This window comes from Nelumbo nucifera, chromosome 1 (assembly GCF_055504915.1).
Source record: "Nelumbo nucifera cultivar China Antique chromosome 1, China Antique-T2T, whole genome shotgun sequence".
Lineage (NCBI taxonomy): Eukaryota > Viridiplantae > Streptophyta > Magnoliopsida > Proteales > Nelumbonaceae > Nelumbo > Nelumbo nucifera.
This window is the reverse complement of record NC_142649.1, coordinates 185,470,579-185,491,006: the sequence shown is the minus strand read 5'-3', so window position 1 is coordinate 185,491,006 and position 20,428 is coordinate 185,470,579. Positions and strand designations below refer to the sequence as shown.

The 20,428-nt window shown below is 36.4% G+C and overlaps 1 protein-coding gene across 2 annotated transcripts in view; it reads right to left on the bottom strand.

Moving 5' to 3' along the window:
- Positions 1-20,428, bottom strand: part of TPP2 (tripeptidyl peptidase ii) — a 125,479-nt gene that overhangs the window by 37,300 nt on the left and 67,751 nt on the right. For both annotated transcript variants that reach the window (XM_010257090.3, XM_088895601.1), the window contains exons 18-26: positions 18,945-19,057; positions 18,702-18,872; positions 15,276-15,404; positions 15,035-15,135; positions 14,823-14,940; positions 4,799-4,878; positions 4,459-4,531; positions 201-286; positions 52-103 (exon numbers count right to left, since the gene is read on the bottom strand). In XM_010257090.3, the coding sequence (XP_010255392.1) occupies positions 52-103; positions 201-286; positions 4,459-4,531; positions 4,799-4,878; positions 14,823-14,940; positions 15,035-15,135; positions 15,276-15,404; positions 18,702-18,872; positions 18,945-19,057 (923 nt within the window). The remainder of the gene's footprint in view (positions 1-51; positions 104-200; positions 287-4,458; positions 4,532-4,798; positions 4,879-14,822; positions 14,941-15,034; positions 15,136-15,275; positions 15,405-18,701; positions 18,873-18,944; positions 19,058-20,428) is intronic.

Sequence of the window (20,428 nt, the reverse complement as noted above, 5' to 3'; positions counted from 1 at the left end):
TATGCAATGCATGTTATGTAAACAAATATAACACTTCCTGAAATAGAATACCTTTGGGATCTTGTCTTTGGTTGGTGGGCCCACATAAAATGCTTCAATTGACCTACCAGAAAGTATGTCAAATGAGCTTCATAGAATGCTAAGCCATTCAGAAAAACAAAAAAACAACAACAACAAAAAACTGAGAAAAGTGAGCATACCCAGGAACTAAAACTGAGGAATTGAAGCTGCCATTTCCCATCACTGGACCATCAGGTTGAGAATAAAAACTCAACTGAATTCTTTCCTGCATCAAAAAAGGGTCCTTAAGATTCATGAAGCTTGATAGGAAAATATGTAATTGAAATATTACAGTTCGGAGTTGTCAAGAGCAAAAATAGATGGTAATTTCATTACAGTACAGTACAAGTAGTCATTTATTTCTTTTTTTTTCACTCGAGCATCTTCTTCATCATCCAAGCCTTGTACCAGCTATATGGAGTTGGCCGTCATTTCATTCTCTTTAATGGCATATCCATCGTTATGTTATGAGCGCTTAGATCATTTTCTTACTAAACCGATCCATGTCCTTTTTGGTCCACCATAGCCCTTCTAGCCCCTTCAACTTAGAACAGATCACTTCTTCCTACAGGTGCTGCCAATTGCCTTCTATGAATGTGGCCAAACCATTTTAGTCTACTTTCTCTCCTGACCCCATTGGAGCTATTCCTAAGTTCTTTCAAATGACTTAATTTCTGACCCCATCCTTTCAACATTTTCCACCCATCCATCTCAACATATGCATTTCTGCCACTCATTTTTGGACATGTTATTTCTGACAACCCAACATTCTTCTCCATACAGAATAGCTAGTGCTACAACTGTTGCAAAACACAAAGGTGTGTCACAAAGCATTAAAGTTCAGAGGCGTAAGCCTCTTTAAGAGGAGGGGGATGAGGCATAAGCCCCCTTTCCTTTCCTTCTGCACCTGAGGCGTACATGTAAGGTGTATGAGGCATACACCTCTTCCTCTTGCACCTGAAGCATATGCCTCAGGGTGTTTTGTGGGCACCTCGCTTGGAAGCACACCTCCAAGCATACGCCTCCCATGCCTTTTAAAACATTGTTTTCTTTTTAATGCCATATCCACGCTTAAGACTCCGGATGTATCCCTCCATTTTGCCCATTTTTTGCTATAATTCTATGGGTGAAAACTAACAACCTCTACCTTGTTATGAATTATCGAACCAAGGTACCAGAAAAACGTCACATTGAGTAATATTGTGGTCTTCAATCCAATGTTGTACTCGGACTAGATTAGCCACCTAGGAACCGGAAGGCGTTCCGGTTATTTAAAGTCCTGATTTTCTTTTTTTTTTTTGAAAAAGTGGTAAAACTAGCCAAAACCTGGTGGAACAGTTGAAAACCGGCCAGGTTCCAACAATTCATCCAGGTCACTAAATCATTATAATTTTTATTTGTGCTACTTTTTATTAATTATCATAATTCTTACTATTTTTATTATATTTTATTAGTTTTATTACTCTTAAATGTGATGCACAAGCTTTGTTGACATTTAGACAAGAGCCTTAAGACATCTGTAATTGGGCCAATTTGAACCCTATCCATCTTAGCATTATTCTCAAGTTATATATTTTCTAATAATTTAAAAAAAAAAAATCTTGAAGGGATAAGGGATAGGGAGAGTTAATGACTTTTTTATTAAGTTAAATTAAAAAGTAATTTTTTTATTCATTTTAATTAAATTATGTTTTTATTCTTTTATTAATTTATATCAATTTTAATTTTTTCTAAGTCTGTTAACAATTATTTATTGTTTTATTATGTTAATTTTTGTTAATAAATTAAATTGTAATTGTTTATAAATTTTAAAAATTTAATTTATCAATTTTAGAGTAAATTAGTAAAATTAATTTAATTTATTTTAAGTAGTTAGTTACTTAATAAGTTAACCATGTAAAGAAAGTTCTTGATTTTTAATTTACCCTTATTTTTATTTTCCAATTACTTAATGTTGAATATTTTCTTGATAAATATTACTTTTAATAAGTTAAAAAATTATTATTTTTAGTGATTTTTTCTCTTATTTTATCATTTTAATTAAAAAATTGCGTTTCTAATTTTTTTGTTATTTTCTGATTTTTAGAAAATTTCCCTTATTTGATGCTTTTCTGATTTTTCTGTTATTTTATAATTAACAAAGTTATTTTTTAGAGAAAAATTCCCTTGTTTGCTCCTTTTGTTTTCAAAATTGCATGACTAGGTTGAATCAATGAAACCAAATCGGTCTAGCCCGGTATGAATTGGTAATTGAAGCTAACGGTGGATGATTTTCAGGTATTCAAATAACCCTATCCCACTCTTTTTGTTTTCAAAGTTGCATAATTAGGTCAAACCAACAAAACCAGATCGAGTTCAATATGAACTAGTAATTGAAGCTAGCGAGTTGGATGGTTTCCGGGTATCCAACTAACCTAGCCCATGAATATCTTCTTCTTGATGAATAGAGATTTTTAGGCCCCTAGTTGATTTCTCCTTCTTTCTTCTTCTCCTGGGAAACTAACAAAGCTAGGGAAACAAATTGATCCATTTGATATGCTTCAAAAAATTAAGTTTTTCGTAATGGAGCTATAAGACAAAGGAGACAATTCATGTTCGCAGTACGTATTTCAAGAAAACTAGTGAAATGGTCACAAAAGCATGTTAATTATTAGTGATATTAATAGTGTTTCTAATATTTATTTTCAATAAATATTTTCTAAAAATTTATATGATAGATTTCACAAACAAAACCAAATAATCAAGATCTATTTGAATCACTAACAAAATAAATTGAGGCAATAAATTTTTGGGTTATGTAATGATCCAATTCATTAGAGTCATCTTCTTAACCCATCATCTTGCTACAATGTTCACGCGGTGAACACAATAGCGTTTCAACATCAATACAAATAGTAATATGTGGGGCCCAAAAGGTCCCATGGAGAGAGAGAGAAAGAGATATTTTATAATTACAATTTTAAAATATTACTTATAATTATAATAATTTTTTTAATTAATTATAAATGTATTACTTTACTTTATTATTTGTCTTATTGTATTATTTATTTTTTTCTTATTTAGATATTTTTAAACACTAATATTTTAATACATTGATGAAAAATTAAATGCATGTATATGGAAGGTGGAGAGAGATAGAAATAGATAGAGAGAGATAGGGGAAAGGGAAAGAGACTTTAGAATTAGAGAGCTTACCGGGCATGTGAGAGAGACTAGGTGTTTTAGGTAGGGGAGATAGTTTAGGAGAAATTTTAGGAGGGGAGATGGTTTAGGTGATTGGGAACATACATGTGTGTATGTGTGCGTGTGTGTGTGTGAGAGAGAGAGAGAGAGAGTTTATGAGAAAGGAGGAAAGAGGACTGCTGACAATGGAAACATGAGAGGGCTAAGAAGGGTTAAGGACAAAACAGAGAGAGGTAAGGAGAACACTCGGTTGGGAAGGGAGAAAGAAGGGGCCAGCTGACATGGCCCATTAGATTTTAGTGTGTGTGTATGTGTGTGGATTTTTACAACAAAACTGACAAAAAAGGACTTATTATTGACATGTGGCATTTGGGCTCAAATTTGCCCCATGAAGAGAAGCAGAAAACAAAAACATGTGCAGTGTAGCCCTTTCGCCTAACTAGATTGGCATGTATGTGCACGAGTAAGGGATAATTTGGAACATGAAGCAGGGGTTTGGGGGCTGAAATTTGCCTGATCAATAGGTAATGAAAATAAAAGCTAGCTCTTTTGGATCTCAAACCATGTTACCATATAGAAAAGTATGGGCTATTTCTTGCTTTATTTTAGATGAAAATGGAAACTCTGAGTCAGCTAATATTTGTAGAGTTAACATGGACAAGGGGACGAACACTGGTCAATCCCCTACATAAAGGATTATTGAGATTGAGCATCCTATCCATTCATTAGAACAACATCCCAGGCAAGAGAGTGCACCAATATATTAGCAGATTATGGAATGCAGGAAAGCAATGCATTCATATCAGATCAATAATTATATTATATATTCAAAAAGCAGATTATGTACTTTCAATAGAAAGCCAGGAACAGATAACAATTCAAGAAAAAAAAAAAACTCTCTAATTAGTAAAATGATTATAGAAATGGATGAATCATCACAAGATCTAGAATGCATTTAATCTAAGACTTGCATAAAACTCTCTAATTTAATGAGAGGATCAAAGACCTATTTCAGTTCTACCAACAACTTTTATGATTTGAAGCACATTAGGACCCAAAGATTCACACTCTTTATTATGGAGAAGCTACAAAGCTACAAGCAGATTAAGAATTCAGAAGACAAACTATTTTTTTTCCTGGTGGAACAGAAGACAAGCTACATTGCATGTATTAGGTAGGCACTAAATTGATCCCATTAAAAGAACATGATATTACCTTTTCTTCCAAGTTTCTTTCAATGAACAAGACCAGCTGTTTCATTTTCTCCAAGTACTGTACATTATCATGCCTGTAACATAACGATTATCATTACCAAAACTTGAAAACATTACATTTATTTGTTTTTAGCTTTTTATATCAATATAGTTTCTTATTCATGGGAAAATGTCTGGAAAGATTAAAAAACAAGGTTAAGTGGTTCACGGATGATTCCACAAGATTTTAATAATTTTATACCATCGCATGGCCCAATCTAATTTGACAGGAAGCAAACAGACAAGCTGTAATTTTCCCCAAAAACATATATATAATTTCTCCCCAACAAGATGGTCTATACCTTATATAAAGTTGTAGGGTATATTCGCCTTTGGGAAGTTTTGTGGAATTTGGATAGACATCCCCCATTGCATATACACGCTGTAGTTAATAAAGAAAAAAGAGAGATTAGCTCTGCCAGACATAAAAAATAGTCAGTTTATACTTTGAGATTATAATCAAAATGTTCACACATATTCATCATATTCACCATCATATGAAATGATGATGAACAGTCATATTCATCATGTTCAAACATATCCAAAAATACTTCCAAGAGCATATCCCTGGAAATATATGTTATTTAAACATAAGCCTTATCCAACTATATGAGTCAGCTAGAAGAATCCTGTTTCGCCATTCCATTATGTTTAATGTCATATCCATTATTAAATTATTGGTGCTAAAATCATTTCTTACTACTTCTACCCACGTCCATTTTGGTCTACCGCAGCACCACTAGCCCTTTTAAGCTAGAAGTTCTACCCCCTTCAACTTGCAACAAATCACTTCTCACAGGTTCTGTTGATGGTCTTTTGTCCACATGACCATTATTTAAACATATTACCTGAAAAATTAGTGTACTCCATGCAGCAAAAGACCACAGTTCAGATCACTAAATCACAGTTGTAGATTTTCTTTTTCTTTTCCAATCAATAATGAGACCTAAGAAAAAAATGTCAAAAAAAAAAAAAGAAACTGGACATCGAACACATAAATTAATGAACAGAGATAGTCCTTAAATTCAAATTGCCTACTTTGCATCATGTGTTAATATTTCCACTTTACAATAAAAGCAATTTGGCTAGGTTGCATACCCCCTAACAAAAATATATTTTTATTTTATTCTTTTGAGAGATTCACTTGGAAATTAACACTTGAAGTGCAGCAGAAAAAGACCTACATGATCCCTTTCACCATTTAGGTGTTTTATTTGTAAGGTGAGTAATGAGGGCAGTGTTTCAAAAGCACAACGGCCATTTTGCACCCAAGGTGTGAGGTGACGCACACATCTTTTTGAAGCAAAGTGAAAAAAAAAATGCTAAAATTTCAAAATATGCCAAAAAAAATTAAATAATGTAAAATATAAAAACAATATTGATTAAAAATATAAACTTAAATTTTAAAATAAATGTTTTAAAAAAACCTATTATCTCAAATTAAAATACACAAACATAACATGTAAAACATATTTAAAATGAAAAGTAGAGAAGCAAAAAAAAGCAGAAAAAATGAACAAATTTTCAAAAGGCGCACACCTGGGCTAAAGACCAGCACACACCTTGGGCACCAGGTACGTGCCTTTTGAAAGTGTTGCGCCTAGGACCTAGGTGAGGTGCATACCCTAAAATGTGACTCACCTATGACCTATGTGCCTAAGCACACCTAGCACATGCCTTTTAAATCACTGTTTTTGGGTTTAAATCAAGTTGGTCTAACCATCCAAGTTGCACCCCTATTGAGAGTGGTCAATTTCTTCTGTGTATCAAAATCATATATTAATTCTACTTGCATTTTTATCAATTAATTAACCTCAAAATTACATAGTTCTATTTTTTTACTAATTAACTAAAGTTTTTAATGTAATTATTTCTAAATGAAATTTAATTGGACTTGGAATATTATTAAATGGAACTCAAATATTAAAGTCTTAGTATTATTATAATTTCATTTATATTATAACATTATTCCCAAATCCTAATTTTAAAATTTTATTGTCCATTTAATTTAAGATTCATTTTGTTTGGTCCTCTCATTTTGGACCATCCAACAAAGTTGGTAATTTGCCGATGGCCTAGTAGTTGCAATGGCCACTCAAGGTCCCATTGAATATGGAAGCACAGGATCAAACTCATGTAATTGTACGCTCTCCATGGTAAGGTCGGTGGATCTCACATGCACCTTTCTTTGTCCCCACTTCTTAATCCCCCTGTAATGTGTACTATGTACCAAAAAAATAATAATCATATATGATATAACTACCAAAAAACACTAAGTTGGTGGGATTTTGGCCTGCAATGAAATGATGCATGCCCATAATACACCACAACATGGGTTTAACTCAACTGCAGTCATGAACAAACGATCTATAGTTCCACTTCAACTTTGATTCTTTATAGAGTTTAAAATCCATGCCCTTTCCCTTCAGCAACCTCCTAGTGGCACATGAACTGCCTTGGAAGAATTTTCATTCTTCCCTCCAATTTTCTTAGGCAAGGATACCTACTACTTTCAAAGAAAAAGTTTACTTTTTCCATCCTTTGGAGACTATTTCTAGTACAATATGTATTTGATGCTTTAATGGCCTATAAGAATTTTGCATCAACCCCTCGGCCTATAAGAATTTTCCCTTCAATTACGACATAAAGACTCTCCATGTCTTGTACTTCTTTAATTCATAATTCCAAAACCACACACATCTTTGGCCCAACTAACTGGTCTCTCGTGTCACACAACTAATAGACATTGGAATGGGACTCATCAGTACAATTACTCTAATCTAATACTTTACATGAAATGGCCCCCTGTAACATTTACAGTCATTTATCGTAGGTGGGTCTTTTGTTTTTTAGGAGGAATAAAGAAGAAGACTCTTTAGATGGGAGAGGGGAAGGTAGGTTTTCTGTCATTTTGGCAGCTTGCAAGGCATGGTGTTAAAGTTTTGTGTCCATATTACAGCCACTAGCAATTCGCGAACTAAAGAAGAGAAAAGCAAATAAAAGGGGAAAAACACTCACTACAACAAAATGACTTTGGAGGATATGCTCGTGAAGTGCACTTGAAGAGGGACTCAATTAAAAAAAAAAAAAAAAAAGATAAGGGGTCGAGGAGATGGAGAAGGTTGCTGAGCTGGATAACATTGTTTTAGTTTGTTTTTGTTCATCTGTGTGTATATAGATTGTTCTAACTCCCACCCAAAATAGCAAAAATTATTTGGAGATCATTAGAAGTTGTGGTTTTATGGACTATTATTCAAGAAGAAAAAAATGACAGAATGTTCTCAAGAAAATAGAAAAGCTAAGTTTCCCTGTCACGGCTAGGATGACAGTGAACTGTTAGCAAAGAGAAGAATGATAGAAATAGAATATTCTCAAGAAAAAAAAAAAAGAAAACTTTAGTTCCCTAATTAATTTACCAAAGCAAGGACAGCCTGTTAACAACATCAAAAGAGAAATCAACAAATACAGTCCTTCACTTCATCCAAGCTTCTTTCCTTCTCTAAGAGGACTCTTGCATTCCTTTCCTCCCAGAGAGTCCATAAGGTAGCTGCCCTAACAAATTTTCACATGAACTTAACTCTTCTTGTGAGCCACACAACAGTAGGTGGGTTAAATAACAAACTCACATCAGATGGCGGAGACCACCTACATCCAAATAAACTAGGGCTCCAACTCCATAAGGCTGTAGCAAAGGAACAAGAAATCAGCAAATGGAAACATTCCTCATTCTGGGCCTTACACAAGGAACACCAATTCGGGGAAAGACAAAGAAAAGGTCTCTTTGTCTGCAAGTTTTCCAAAGTATTGATTTTCCCATAGTAAACTTCCCAGCAGAATGCAACAATTTTTGGAGGAATATGTCTCACCCAAACTTCTTTAATAGGGAACACTCGGGACTAAGGTTGGAACTCAGGGATTTGAGAAAAGAAGCACAAGTAAAGGTACATTTTGGGAAGAGGAGTCCAAACTCTTTGATCAGAAGTTGTGGGGTCCAAACAAATTGACTCAACTAAATGAAGCAGCTCAGTGACACAAGTCAACTCACCATCCCTTAGTCCCCTATGAAATCCAAAGTCCCAATTTAAAGACAAGGGAATAAACGGGTTCAGAAGATACTTTGCAATTGGATCGTTTTTGTAAAGGAAGAGAGAGTAGAGCGAAGGGAACCGATCTTTGAGGGGTTGATTACCCACCCAAACATCCTCACATAACCGAATAAAATCACCAGAGCAAGCATCATAACTGATAAACCTGAGGAAGTGAGGGAGAACACCATGTATAGCCTTCCAAGGTGTTGTGAAGGTAGCTCGATGAGATATCCCAGCATCCCAACCATTTTCTGAGCAGCCATGAATACTTGACACCACCTCATGTCATAATCCCTCTCTCTCCCGAGGCCATCTCCATAACCACTTCCCTAGGAAGGCTTCATTCTTCTGCATTATGTTCCATATCCCCAGGCCTCCTTCTTACTTAGGTTTATTGACTATCTCCCATCTAACTATATGGTCCTTTTTCACCTCTCCTAGTTCCCACAAAAAATCCCTCATTACCTTCTCTAGTTTCTTAGCCTCCCTTGGTGGAATCCTAAAGACTAAAAGGAAATAGATTGGAAGGTTGGCAAGTCTGGCTCTAATCAAAGTCACCCTACCCCCTACTGAGATGTAATCCTTTTTCCAGACCGCCAAGCATTTGTCGAATTTCCCCACAATGGGGGCCTAGAAACTACTTTCTTTAGGGTTGGCTCCTAAGGGAAGACCTCGGTAGGTCAAAGGCCAAGAAGAGATGGCGCAACCTAAACACCCTACAATGGATTCTACCTCCCAATTCTCCATGTTTACTCCAGCCACGCAACTTTTGTCAAAGTTAACTCTCAAGGTTGTCCACCTTGCTTAAATCATTCCCTTCACAAAAAATAACAATATTGTTAGCAAACTGAAGGTGAGTTACTGAAATGCCTCTCTTACCTATTCTCCGACCCTTTATTAGGTCCTCATCTGCTTTGGAGAAAGTGGGTCACCTTGTCTTAGGCCTCTATTGGCTGGAAAGAAATCCTTAACCACTCCATTAACCAAGACAGAGCAATGACAAGAATTTAAACATCCACTTATCCAATTACACCATTTGTTCCCAAAACCACGCCTTCTGAACACCTCCAACAAAAAACTCCAGTCCACTAGATCATAAGCCTTTTCCAAGTCCAATTTGCAGACAAAGCCTTTCTACCATATCTCATCATCTCCTCCACACTCATTTTCAATGAGGATCTGATCTATAATTTGTCTATCCTATAGAAAGGCTCCTTCTGCTTGGCTAATGAGAGAAAGTAGTAGTACTTTGATCCTCCTAGAGAGTACTATTCCAAAATCTTATAAATGCTAGCCACCAAGCTAATTGGCCTAAAATCTTTGGGGTGTTCAGCATCAGTCTTTTTAAGAACTAGAGCTAGAAAACTAGCATTGATTCCAGGACTCATAATATGTTTTTCCTCAAATTCTCTAGTGGCTCCAATTAAATCTTCTTTGATTATGCCCCAGCAGTGTTGATAAAATGCCATTGTAAACCCATCTGGTCCTAGTGCCTTAGACCTATCCATTGAAAAGACAGCTTGTTTAATATTCTCTTCCTCAACCATTATTTCTAACTATCCCCTGTCCATCTCATTCAAAGTTGGCCAATCCTCCACTCTTACCCGATTATCCAAAGGTCTCTAAAAGATTGATTTGAAATGAGCCACAAACCTACTAGCAATCTCCAATTGAGAGGATATATCAACTCCATCAACCTCAAGCTTAAGTATCAAATTTTTCCTTCTTATCCCATTAACCATAACATGAACAAATTCAGTGCTTCCATCCCCTTCCATGATCCATTTCTGCCTAGACTTTTGTCTCCACGAGATCTCCTCCCACAACAAAACCTCTTCTAATTCCTTTTTCAATTTCAATCTCAATTCTCTATCATGTGAATTCATCATCCTTTGGTACTCTTTTGCATCTAACTTCTCAATCTGAGTCAATAGTCTAGCTTTTTCTACATCCACTCTTCCAAATTGATCCTTGTTCCATTCTTTCATTTTGGCTCTCTTAACCTTTTTAATTTTTTGTGTGGAATCTAACCCCATTCCATTTCACTCCACCATTCCTCGACCTTATAAATGAATTCTGGATGTGTTAACCACATATTCTCAAACCTGAAGGGTCTAGGTCCATTTTCTGGCGGTTCTTATCCTACTTCTATGGGGCAATGGTCAAAGGTGACCCTAGGTAAAGCCTTAGCCACCAAACCTCTCCAGTAGCTCTCCCAACCCTCAATGAAAAGAACTCTATCAAGCTTCGAACAAGTTGGGTTTTCTTGGAAGATGGACCAAGTGAAGATAGCTTATAGTAAAGGTAGCTCTCGTAACTCAAAAGAGTTAATGAAGTCATTAAACTTCCTCATACTAGTCGTGATGGCCTATCAAGCATTATTTGACTCAGTTGTGAACCTTATTGCATTAAAGTCCCCTCCCACCCAAGCACCAGAGGCCTTCCCATAAACCTTGGATGCCATGAAGCTCTTCCTATAACTCATTCTTCTCTGTATAATTATTTGGCCCATACACATTTGTTAACACCCAAGTAAATCCATCTTCCACCATCCCGAATTTTAGGGATACAATGAAATTTCCTATCCGCTCCTCTACTAGTTTTACGAAATCCTCCCTCCCAAAGTTACTATAACCCCCAAAGCTCCCCAAGAGGGAGTTGAACACCATCTCACACCTCTTACTTTCCAAATCTCTCTAACCCATCTCCTATCTAGTTCAGCTAGTTTGGTCTCCTGTAGGATCACAATATCAAGCCTTTCTCTTCAAAGCAACTCCTTAATCAGTCTCCTTTTTCTAGAACTGTCCAAACCTCTTGCATTCCATCTGATGATCTTCATTAACCTTCTTGATCTATGCCCTCCAAGACACTATCTTCCCCTTATTTAGAGCCCTTTTTCCTTTCCCCTCTTCCACTGAATACAATATCCCCTTCAATGTCCAAATTAGTTTCTCTACTTCAAAGTTCTTCTTTTTCCTTCTTACCGACTGACTTCCAAGACGGCTCTTTATTTCCTGTTTCCTGCACCAATTTATTGGGGCTTGCATCTCATTTAGCTTTTTTGGGGTCTCCACTACCATCTCCTCTTTCTCTTTATAGTCCTCCAACAGGGTAGAAATCTGCTCCCAAATCCATTCCAGTTCCTCTTGTTTCTTTTCTACTAAAGAATCCCCCATCTTAGTTCGAATTCCAGCACACTCATTCATCACTCCCCTGCTGCCACTTGGTTGTTCTGGTTGAGATTCCAAGATATCTGTTACAGGCATAAAACCCAGATTAGTATCTAAAAGCAAATGGTCAGGCTTACCTGAAGGTAATAGAGGTGAATGCAATGGGACCAGATGTTGGGTATCAACTGTTGAAGTCAAGACCAGACCCATTCCTAGTTCGTGATTCAGCTGTTGAAGTGGACTAGGTTCAACCGTGACTTTTTCACCCCCTGCAGTGAAAGGTACCTCTCTAGTCTTTCCCTCATGACATCTTTTGGTTTTTGAAGGTCAATGCTTCCCAGACTAAGGGTTTCTCCAGATTCTGAAATTGAATCAGAAAACTCTTCATCATTTGTTGGCATTTCCAGATCTGAGTCGTGTATCTTACTGTGATACACACACCTCGGATTACGGCGATCCTGTGAAGATCAAGCTAGCTTCTTCAATGGGATCCAATGTAAGGAGCTGGATGCCTTTGCAGAGCTGTTCAAGCGAAAGGAGGAGCTCGAGGAAGACAATGGTAGACCTTGTTTCTAGTCTACCTGAGATGCTCCCCCTGTCATGTGCACCTTTAAGTCCTCACGCGCCAACTTAAGCCCTGGACCATTTAATTTTGGCCCACTTAACTTAGTTTTGGGCCTACTGGGCCCAGGAGGCAAAGTTGAAAACAAAAGCCCATTATCCATGGGTTCAACCACAACAAGATTTTCAGATTCTAACGAGGCACCAGCCTGACCCGATGGTTTACCTCCCCCATTCTGTGGTTCAGCTCGTACTACGAACGGACCCTTCCCCTCCCCTACAGTATTTAGTTCATTTAAAACATTCAAATTATTTTGCATGGCGCTAGAAGCTACTACCTGAGCAAATGTCCTATTGGTTGTCATACCCTTACCTTGTATCTCACGTTTTCTACTATTCTCCTGACCCAAATCTTTTGGACTGCTTAAAGGTTGTCTTTCCATTTTGGTGAAATTGCCCAGTTTCTTCTATTTGACCAACTCCAAACTGCCACGTAGCTCCACTTTCAACCTTTTCATCTTCCTCCTGTCTAGCCTCCCTCCAAAGAGCAAATTCAATGGAGGAAGCTAACCAGACTGGTAAAAACAATCCATCAACATCAATGGTCACCTTCCTCGGTATATCATCTGGTTTTACTCCACCCAGTAGAAGGGCTGTACTTCTTAGGTCTCCCCAAAATACAACATCAAGGCGAGCACCACACAGCAAAGCAATTGAGTTTGCTGTCTCTTGACTCCAAAGATGGAATGGCAAACCAATCACTCGAACAGTCACATTAGCTTCAACTGAGAAGATTTTTGAATTGGAAAATGTAGACCATTTAATAATTGAGAAGGTCCCCAGAGCATCTTGAATACATAAAGCTATAATATTTACCTGGTTTTCAAGAGGACCCAGCACTGCCTTAGCATGATCAAACGGAGTTAAAATAAAGGTGCTCCTTAGCCCCAGTTTGAACTTAAATAATTCTGCAACTTTCAACCAATCTATCACCAACTTTTCAGCTTCAATCACTAGCATTCTTCCCATTGTCCTGTAATCCCATCTGCTACCAAGGAAGGATTCCTACTGTTGTTAGCCAAGGCCAAGAATTTCTTTTTTGGTTCCTCTTCCTTACACAGGATATGGATGCTAACTAACGGACTTTGATCACTTTTGTCAAATTCCATAACTCTTTCTTCTCCAGTTTCCTTCTGTTTAGGAAATATGTTAGTACACCAGCAACCCCTTTCCAACCTTGACTATTTTTTTCCCTTGAGGGAAACAAACCATTTGCTTCCTTCCTTTGGAGCATTATTCAGTGAGAGATATGAATGCACCCTTTGCATTCCTCTTGCTTTCCATCACATACCTCCTACCTGTCTCTGAGAAATATTCTTTCCATTTTAGCTGCCTCCCTTTAGCTGCTGCATCAGAAACAAACTCTTTCAACCAGTCAACCATCTCTGAGCCCTCCACAAGAACCATGGCCCTCTCCCAAAATTAGTTGTGGCTTTCGACCACCTTTTCTTTTCTTTAAGTTATTTTCTACTTAACTCTAATCCTACGTATGCAATGACTCTGAAATTTTAAACATAAACAAATATAACTATACATATTAAACCCAATCATTGAACCCCACAAAATTGCAAAATGACAAAAATACCCCTACTGTCCAAAAATACAGAATTTCATAAAATTCCAATTTTGACTCTTCAGCTCCCGCATCGGATTAAGAGTTAGTTTTTATCATTTTATTGATCAGTAGATAAAGTTTTTATCATAGATATCCTAGTCTGGAAAATGAAGGCAAAGATCTCTTGAATATCCAATGTGGGAATGTGGTTAGTGTTTGCAGAAGGATTCTTTATCTAGGGAGGGCGTGGGAGAGACTTAAAACACTTCTTCATTTCGTCATCAACATGAACCCTGTTTTGCCATTCTTCTCTGTTTAGTGCCATATCCATCGTTGAACTATGAGCACTTAAATCTTTTCCCACTACTCCATTTGAATCCTTTTATTGGGATCCTCGTTCCCCATAGTACTTGTTTCTCATTTTATCAAATATAGTCCTGATCGGTTAGTAACCAGAAAATAGAGAAAGATCAGAGGAAGGGGAAAATGACTCAGAAGACATCAAAAGGAGGAAAATGACTCACCCCATATACAAAGAACATCCTCTTCACCCTAAATCAGCTATAACCCAGTGCTTTATGTCATAGGGGCAGACCACTCAATACAACTTAGACCAATCCACTCCCTCTATATCTTGAAAGTACACTAGGAAGTTTTCTGATCTCTGGAGCCAAACGAAAAGGACAGATGTAAAAATTAAAAGACAAAAAATGGTACCAATAAGTGCCTAAACAATAGTAGAATTCTTCTTTCCACAGAAGAGATAGAACAGCAAATAATAATGTGAAGATGGAGAAACATTACAGTGAAAATAGAAGATAAAGAGAACATCAATGGTAGAAGAAAGAATATACACATAACCCATAATAAAGCCATTCCAATGGCCGCGTACCTTGTTTGAATCTGAAATCATATAAAACTGGGACTCAAATTTTGTATCATATATACGATTGTTAAGTAATGGAACTTGAGGCTTTATCTCAGCTCCATCCTCCAATTTGAACTTGTAACTGTAGAACCGACAAGATATTCTAAGAAAAGGATAAAAGATAATTTTCAGCCATAGAAGAATGGGAACTGAAGCACAGTATGAAGCAAACCCACGTTAATGTTAATGCAAGAATCTGTTTGCCAGAAGGTAACTTGTCACGGTTTGTAGGAAGGGTACTAAGTTTAACCTCAGTAGGTCGATAAGGAACTCTTATCTGCAAAATGGAGCAACCAAAAAGGAATTGCTAGCTGCACAAAAGAGATAAGGTGCAGAAAACTATATAAACAATATTAAATGGATGCACCAAGCTAGGATAGTAACGTGTTACCCTGTACAGACTGAAGTCTATTTTACCTTGTTTAAAGTGGCAGCTGGAACAAGTTTCTCAGATGATAAGGGAGCCTTGGCTTCAATTCTTATTGGCGCTTCAGATCCATCAAGTACTATTTCCTCTGTGTTGACATCAATCCCATGAAATCCAACCTAAGAACACATGTTGAAGAAAAAAAGAGTCCAAATCACCGAAATACATAATATTTTCGTTCTAAAAAAATTGACCAAATTTTCTTTTTTCTGATCAATAACTGAAAATCTTCTTGATAATTGATATAGGATTACATGATAAATTACAAAGAGATCAATTTTACAAGGAAAAGTAGAGCTAGCCCTTTGTTCCACTTTTCAAGAACTCCCCAAGAGCCCTGCAGTACAAGCAATACCCCCTTTGAAGTAACAGATATCCACTCCCTATCCTCTGGGGCTCCCGGTGAGATTGAAAGCCTTTTCTCTTGCTTCTATCAATTCCCAGGAAAGAAAAAATCTCTCCAAGTAAGAAATTTTTTTGTATTCAGAAGGATTCTTAGGCTGCCCAGAGGGGATCGATCCGATCCTGGAGGTTATTTCTTGTTTTTATTGGAATTTTTAAGCTATTTGAGAAGCTATAGAAGATGGTGAAATTGAATAAAAATCGAATGGTGACCTTGGACTGGGTGAGGGAGGTGCCAGTGAACCTTTAGGGTCTAGTACCATCACTGCTGTTAAATTAGATGGTACAAACTATCTGGAATAGTCACAATCAGCCAAGATGATCTGATCCTGGAGGTAAATTCTTGTTTTTATTGGTGTTTTTAAGCTATTTGAGAAGCTATGCAAGGTAGTGGAATTAAATAAAAATCTAATGGTGACCTTGGACTGGGTGAGGGAGGTGCCAGTGAACCTTTAGGGTCTAGTACCATCACTGCTGTTAAATTAGATGGTACAAAATATCTGGAATAGTCACAATCAGCCAAGATGGCAATTGGTGTACGAGGGAAACCTGAGACAAAGAACATGGTGATGACCTGGCTATGTAATTATACCCTACCTCATATAAGCAGAAATTTCTTGTGGGCTAATACAACAAAGGAAATCTGGCAATTGGTGTACAAGGGGTGGGGCTTTTTATAGTAAAAATAAAATAAGATATCATTAAAAGATAAAAATACTACATCATATACAGGTTTAAGCCAACACCTACATGCCAACTACTCTAACATAAACATCTCAAATATTTGGTGATTCAAATGGTTCAGTCGTCCAGTATGAGCCAGCTGTTTGTCTCCTTATTACCAATGAGGTGAGTTAATACCATGTTATGGTGAATTAATTGGGTCAGATCCAAGGCCATAGACCTTCACTTTGTACAAGGATTGGTAAGTATCTCAAGAAGCACTCCTAGGCTGTTATGGGGTGGTGCCATGGCAGGGAACTGATTCAAGTGGGCCTTAGATTTTTAGAAGATGGCAATTGCTACGATTTTAAGAAGATGGTGTGAAGATATGGGGCCTATGATCTGCCAATTTGATGGCTGATGAACTTGCCAGGGGTGCTGCACAAAGTTTATTGAATTACTGTAAAGAGGATGAGGAACTGTTAAAATATATAACAGAGATCCTAATAATGATCAAAGTGATAAAATCATAAATTACAAGGATAGGGATCCATACAACATAGCATTCACCCATAGTAAAGCCAAAACAACAAGGACACCAATAAAAATTCAGTGAGGATAAGAACTGGACTATGAGATCCATCCCTAAACAGAAGAGCTTCAGATCCAGAACAAAATCTTCAAACTCCACTCCGAACTAAACTGTAAATCAAAGATTTGGCCAACCTTGGAATCCATGTCAATGAGTTGTTAACCTGGAACCATAGGTATGAGCTTTCCAAATATGACGCTACAAGGACCAAAGTCCCATCCCATAGCTCCAGCATACATCCAATCAAATAAGAATCGCTGTCAATCTCCGCTCTCTGAAAACAAGGATTTTTTTTGGAAAAAAAAGATACGGTAATTTTATTGGATGAAATAACCGATACAAGAAAGGGTAGGTTCAACCAACTGAACGCAACCCCAACAAAGCCACTACAGATCAGTTACACCACAGATTTACAGATTGCAAATGATTGAAGATGGGTTGTCTTGAAGGAGGGAAAACATCTCTGGACAAATAGAACCACCAAGCTCAATGGGGTAATCAGAAAAGAAATAACCCCATTGCATTGAATCTTTAGAAAAGATTATGGCATTTGTTGCCTTCAAAATAGAAGAAAAAGATGGGCTCAATCAGTCCCAGAATAACTAGGCAGCTGTCACTGGGCACAAAAAAAAACCATTTCCAAAATGATTTATTTTTAATATTTATTCTTTTCTGTATTTTTTTCAATCAGAAACCAAAGCAATATGCAATTTTTAATGGAACGTTAAGTAGTAAAGAGAGGTCATGTAGCCCATAGTTTGCAATATTAGCAAGATTTGGCAACATTTCACTTGGGGACTATATGAAAGATTACAATAATATTTTACCCCTATATCGCTGATTGACAAATTAAATATTCAAGGTCTAAGTTTCAGAATATAGTCAAAACATTCCTATATTCTGCAAAAATGATCATGAAATTTTTCCTAAAAGAAAAAATGGGACTTTAAGGATTGGATGATTGGCATACTATTCCAATGTGGTTCACTTACTATGTTACCAAGTCACTATATTTCAAGAAAAATGGACAGACAACTAGAAAAAGGGGATTCTCAATACAATCAAATTATACAGTAACAAAAAATACATATTTTTTTATGATAATGAATTAGATGTTTTAGGTAATCAGTAGACCTATTTAAGTCACCTAGCCTTCCTCTTATTAGATATACAGAGTTGTTTGTTATGGGCATTTAAGTCTTAAATGTAAATCATACTTCTTCTAACAACCCCTTAAGTTTCATTAACAAATTCCATGTTTTTAGTGATTTTCACAAATCCCTGATTTTGCAAACATCTTAGATAAATTAGTGAAGTGCCCCTGAAACTTCTATTAATGCATGGCAAAGCATCAATAATTTTAAAATTGCAAAACATGACGTAACCTACCCTCACGAAAAGAATCCTGGCCCACGTAGCATTCCAGAATAAAACACTCACTGTGGTGCATACACATACATTATGAATAAAAGGTGTGATTTGTTCCTTAACTTTAACCATTTTCTTGATGAGTCATGGTAGCTGGATATCCTTCCACATGGAGAACTGAAGATTAGAAACCTTGATTTTCATATTTTATTAATGAAAATTCCATTATTGACAAGAAAAATATTATTCTTTTCAACATTAAATTTGTGGGAAAAGGTCAAGTTAAATAGGACATGTAAAGGAAGCATTTTAGATCCATGGTTCTGGCAAAAACTCCTCATATAAACAGAAAACATAAAGGAAAACATCCCCCATTAATAAAATATGATACCTGAAAATCTACAGTAGTGGTTTCATGACTTCCTATGCCACTTGACCAAAACTGAGCAATGGCTAATTCCATTGTCTGACCACCTTTCACAGGAAAGGTGAAACTTTTGGAAGAAGGAGACGAGAACGTTACAACGCTCTCCCACTTAATAGGCCTCTTCAAAGGAGATATCTGCATTACAAGAATGTTAGGAGATGCACTTCCAGAAATGTGAAGATTTCAAAACATTCTGACATCCTGTACCTGAACAGCATCAACAAAAAATCTTCTAGCAGTATCAAACCCCGATGTTCGCATAGTTGCCTCAGCCCAACTGGCACCAGGTGGTACCTCGATAAATCTCCTTTCAATATGACCTATTTAAGTAATGTAACCCATAAGCATAAAAATTGTTGAAGTAAACTTCCAACATCTCAACACAAGTAGTTAACTAAAATATAAGTATTCATTGAATCTTGCAGCACAAGCCAATGCTTTATATTCAATGTTACTGTGCTAGTATGGAAAAGAGTAATGAGAATTAACAACATAATTCAAGTGCCATCACATAGATCATGTGATACAGATAAGTGCATGATTGTACACCAAACTTGTAGATGCATCACATGACCTGAAAAGCATGCATTTTCCACGTGATTTTCTACAAGAAATGTTTGATATTTTGCAAGTTTTGGTAGCATAGATCTCATTGGAGACAATCATTAAAAAGCAGCTATCAGGTCGATCTGAACAAAAGACAAGGGAAAGGTCCTTATTTTGAGGCATGAATGTGCTTTTTTTTTTTTTTTTTTGAGAAGGTGAATTAATATATTGTATCAATCAACTATCCAAGAAGTATACAGCAGCCAAAGTACATTGACTGTATAGTGTGACTGTACAAAACAAAAGGAAGCAAAAACATATTATCAAACAAAACAAAAGGCCTCTTTTTTTCCTGCAATCTTCTTGGGATTTTGTCAATTGGTGTGTTTTCACTTGCATTGTGGTTGTTTTAAATTCATATATTGAAATGATCATCTTTTTAACTTAATTCCTTTTGACAAGAAAAGCTTCTACCCCCCCCCTCTAGTACAAATTTTTCTATTGTTAAATGAAATATAAGGTGGCAGACTGGTCACCAAAGACATTTGTCGTACTTTAATTTCCACTTTAAACCCATATCCATTTGTCTTTATAATCTGGATAGAATTATCATTCCTAAAAAAAATATCAAAGAATTGGATAGTAAAGACATGAAAACCCAAAACTTTATAGGGGTATCACTTGGCCACATCTCATTATTAATAAACAGGGTATGCTCCTAATTAGTAGTTAAAAAGTACTAATAAGGAGACTGGTCACCAAAGACATTTGTCGTACTTTAATTTCCACTTTAAACCCATATCCATTTGTCTTTATAATCTGGATAGAATTATCAACATTCCTAAAAAAATATCAAAGAATTGGATAGTAAAGACATGAAAACCCAAAACTTTATAGGGGTATGACTTGGCCACATCTCATTATTAATAAACAGGGTATGCTCCTAATTAGTAGTTAAAAAGTACAACTCCAGATGACAGAAAAATACCCTGCAGAAAACAAATACCAATGTCCGATACATGTTATCTCTCTTACTTTGATATTCTGTCAATAATTGTGAAAATATCCAACTACAAGTACTATTAGACATTACTTAACTTTGACGATGAAATGCTTTCCAATAGAAAACGAAAGTATTTAATTAT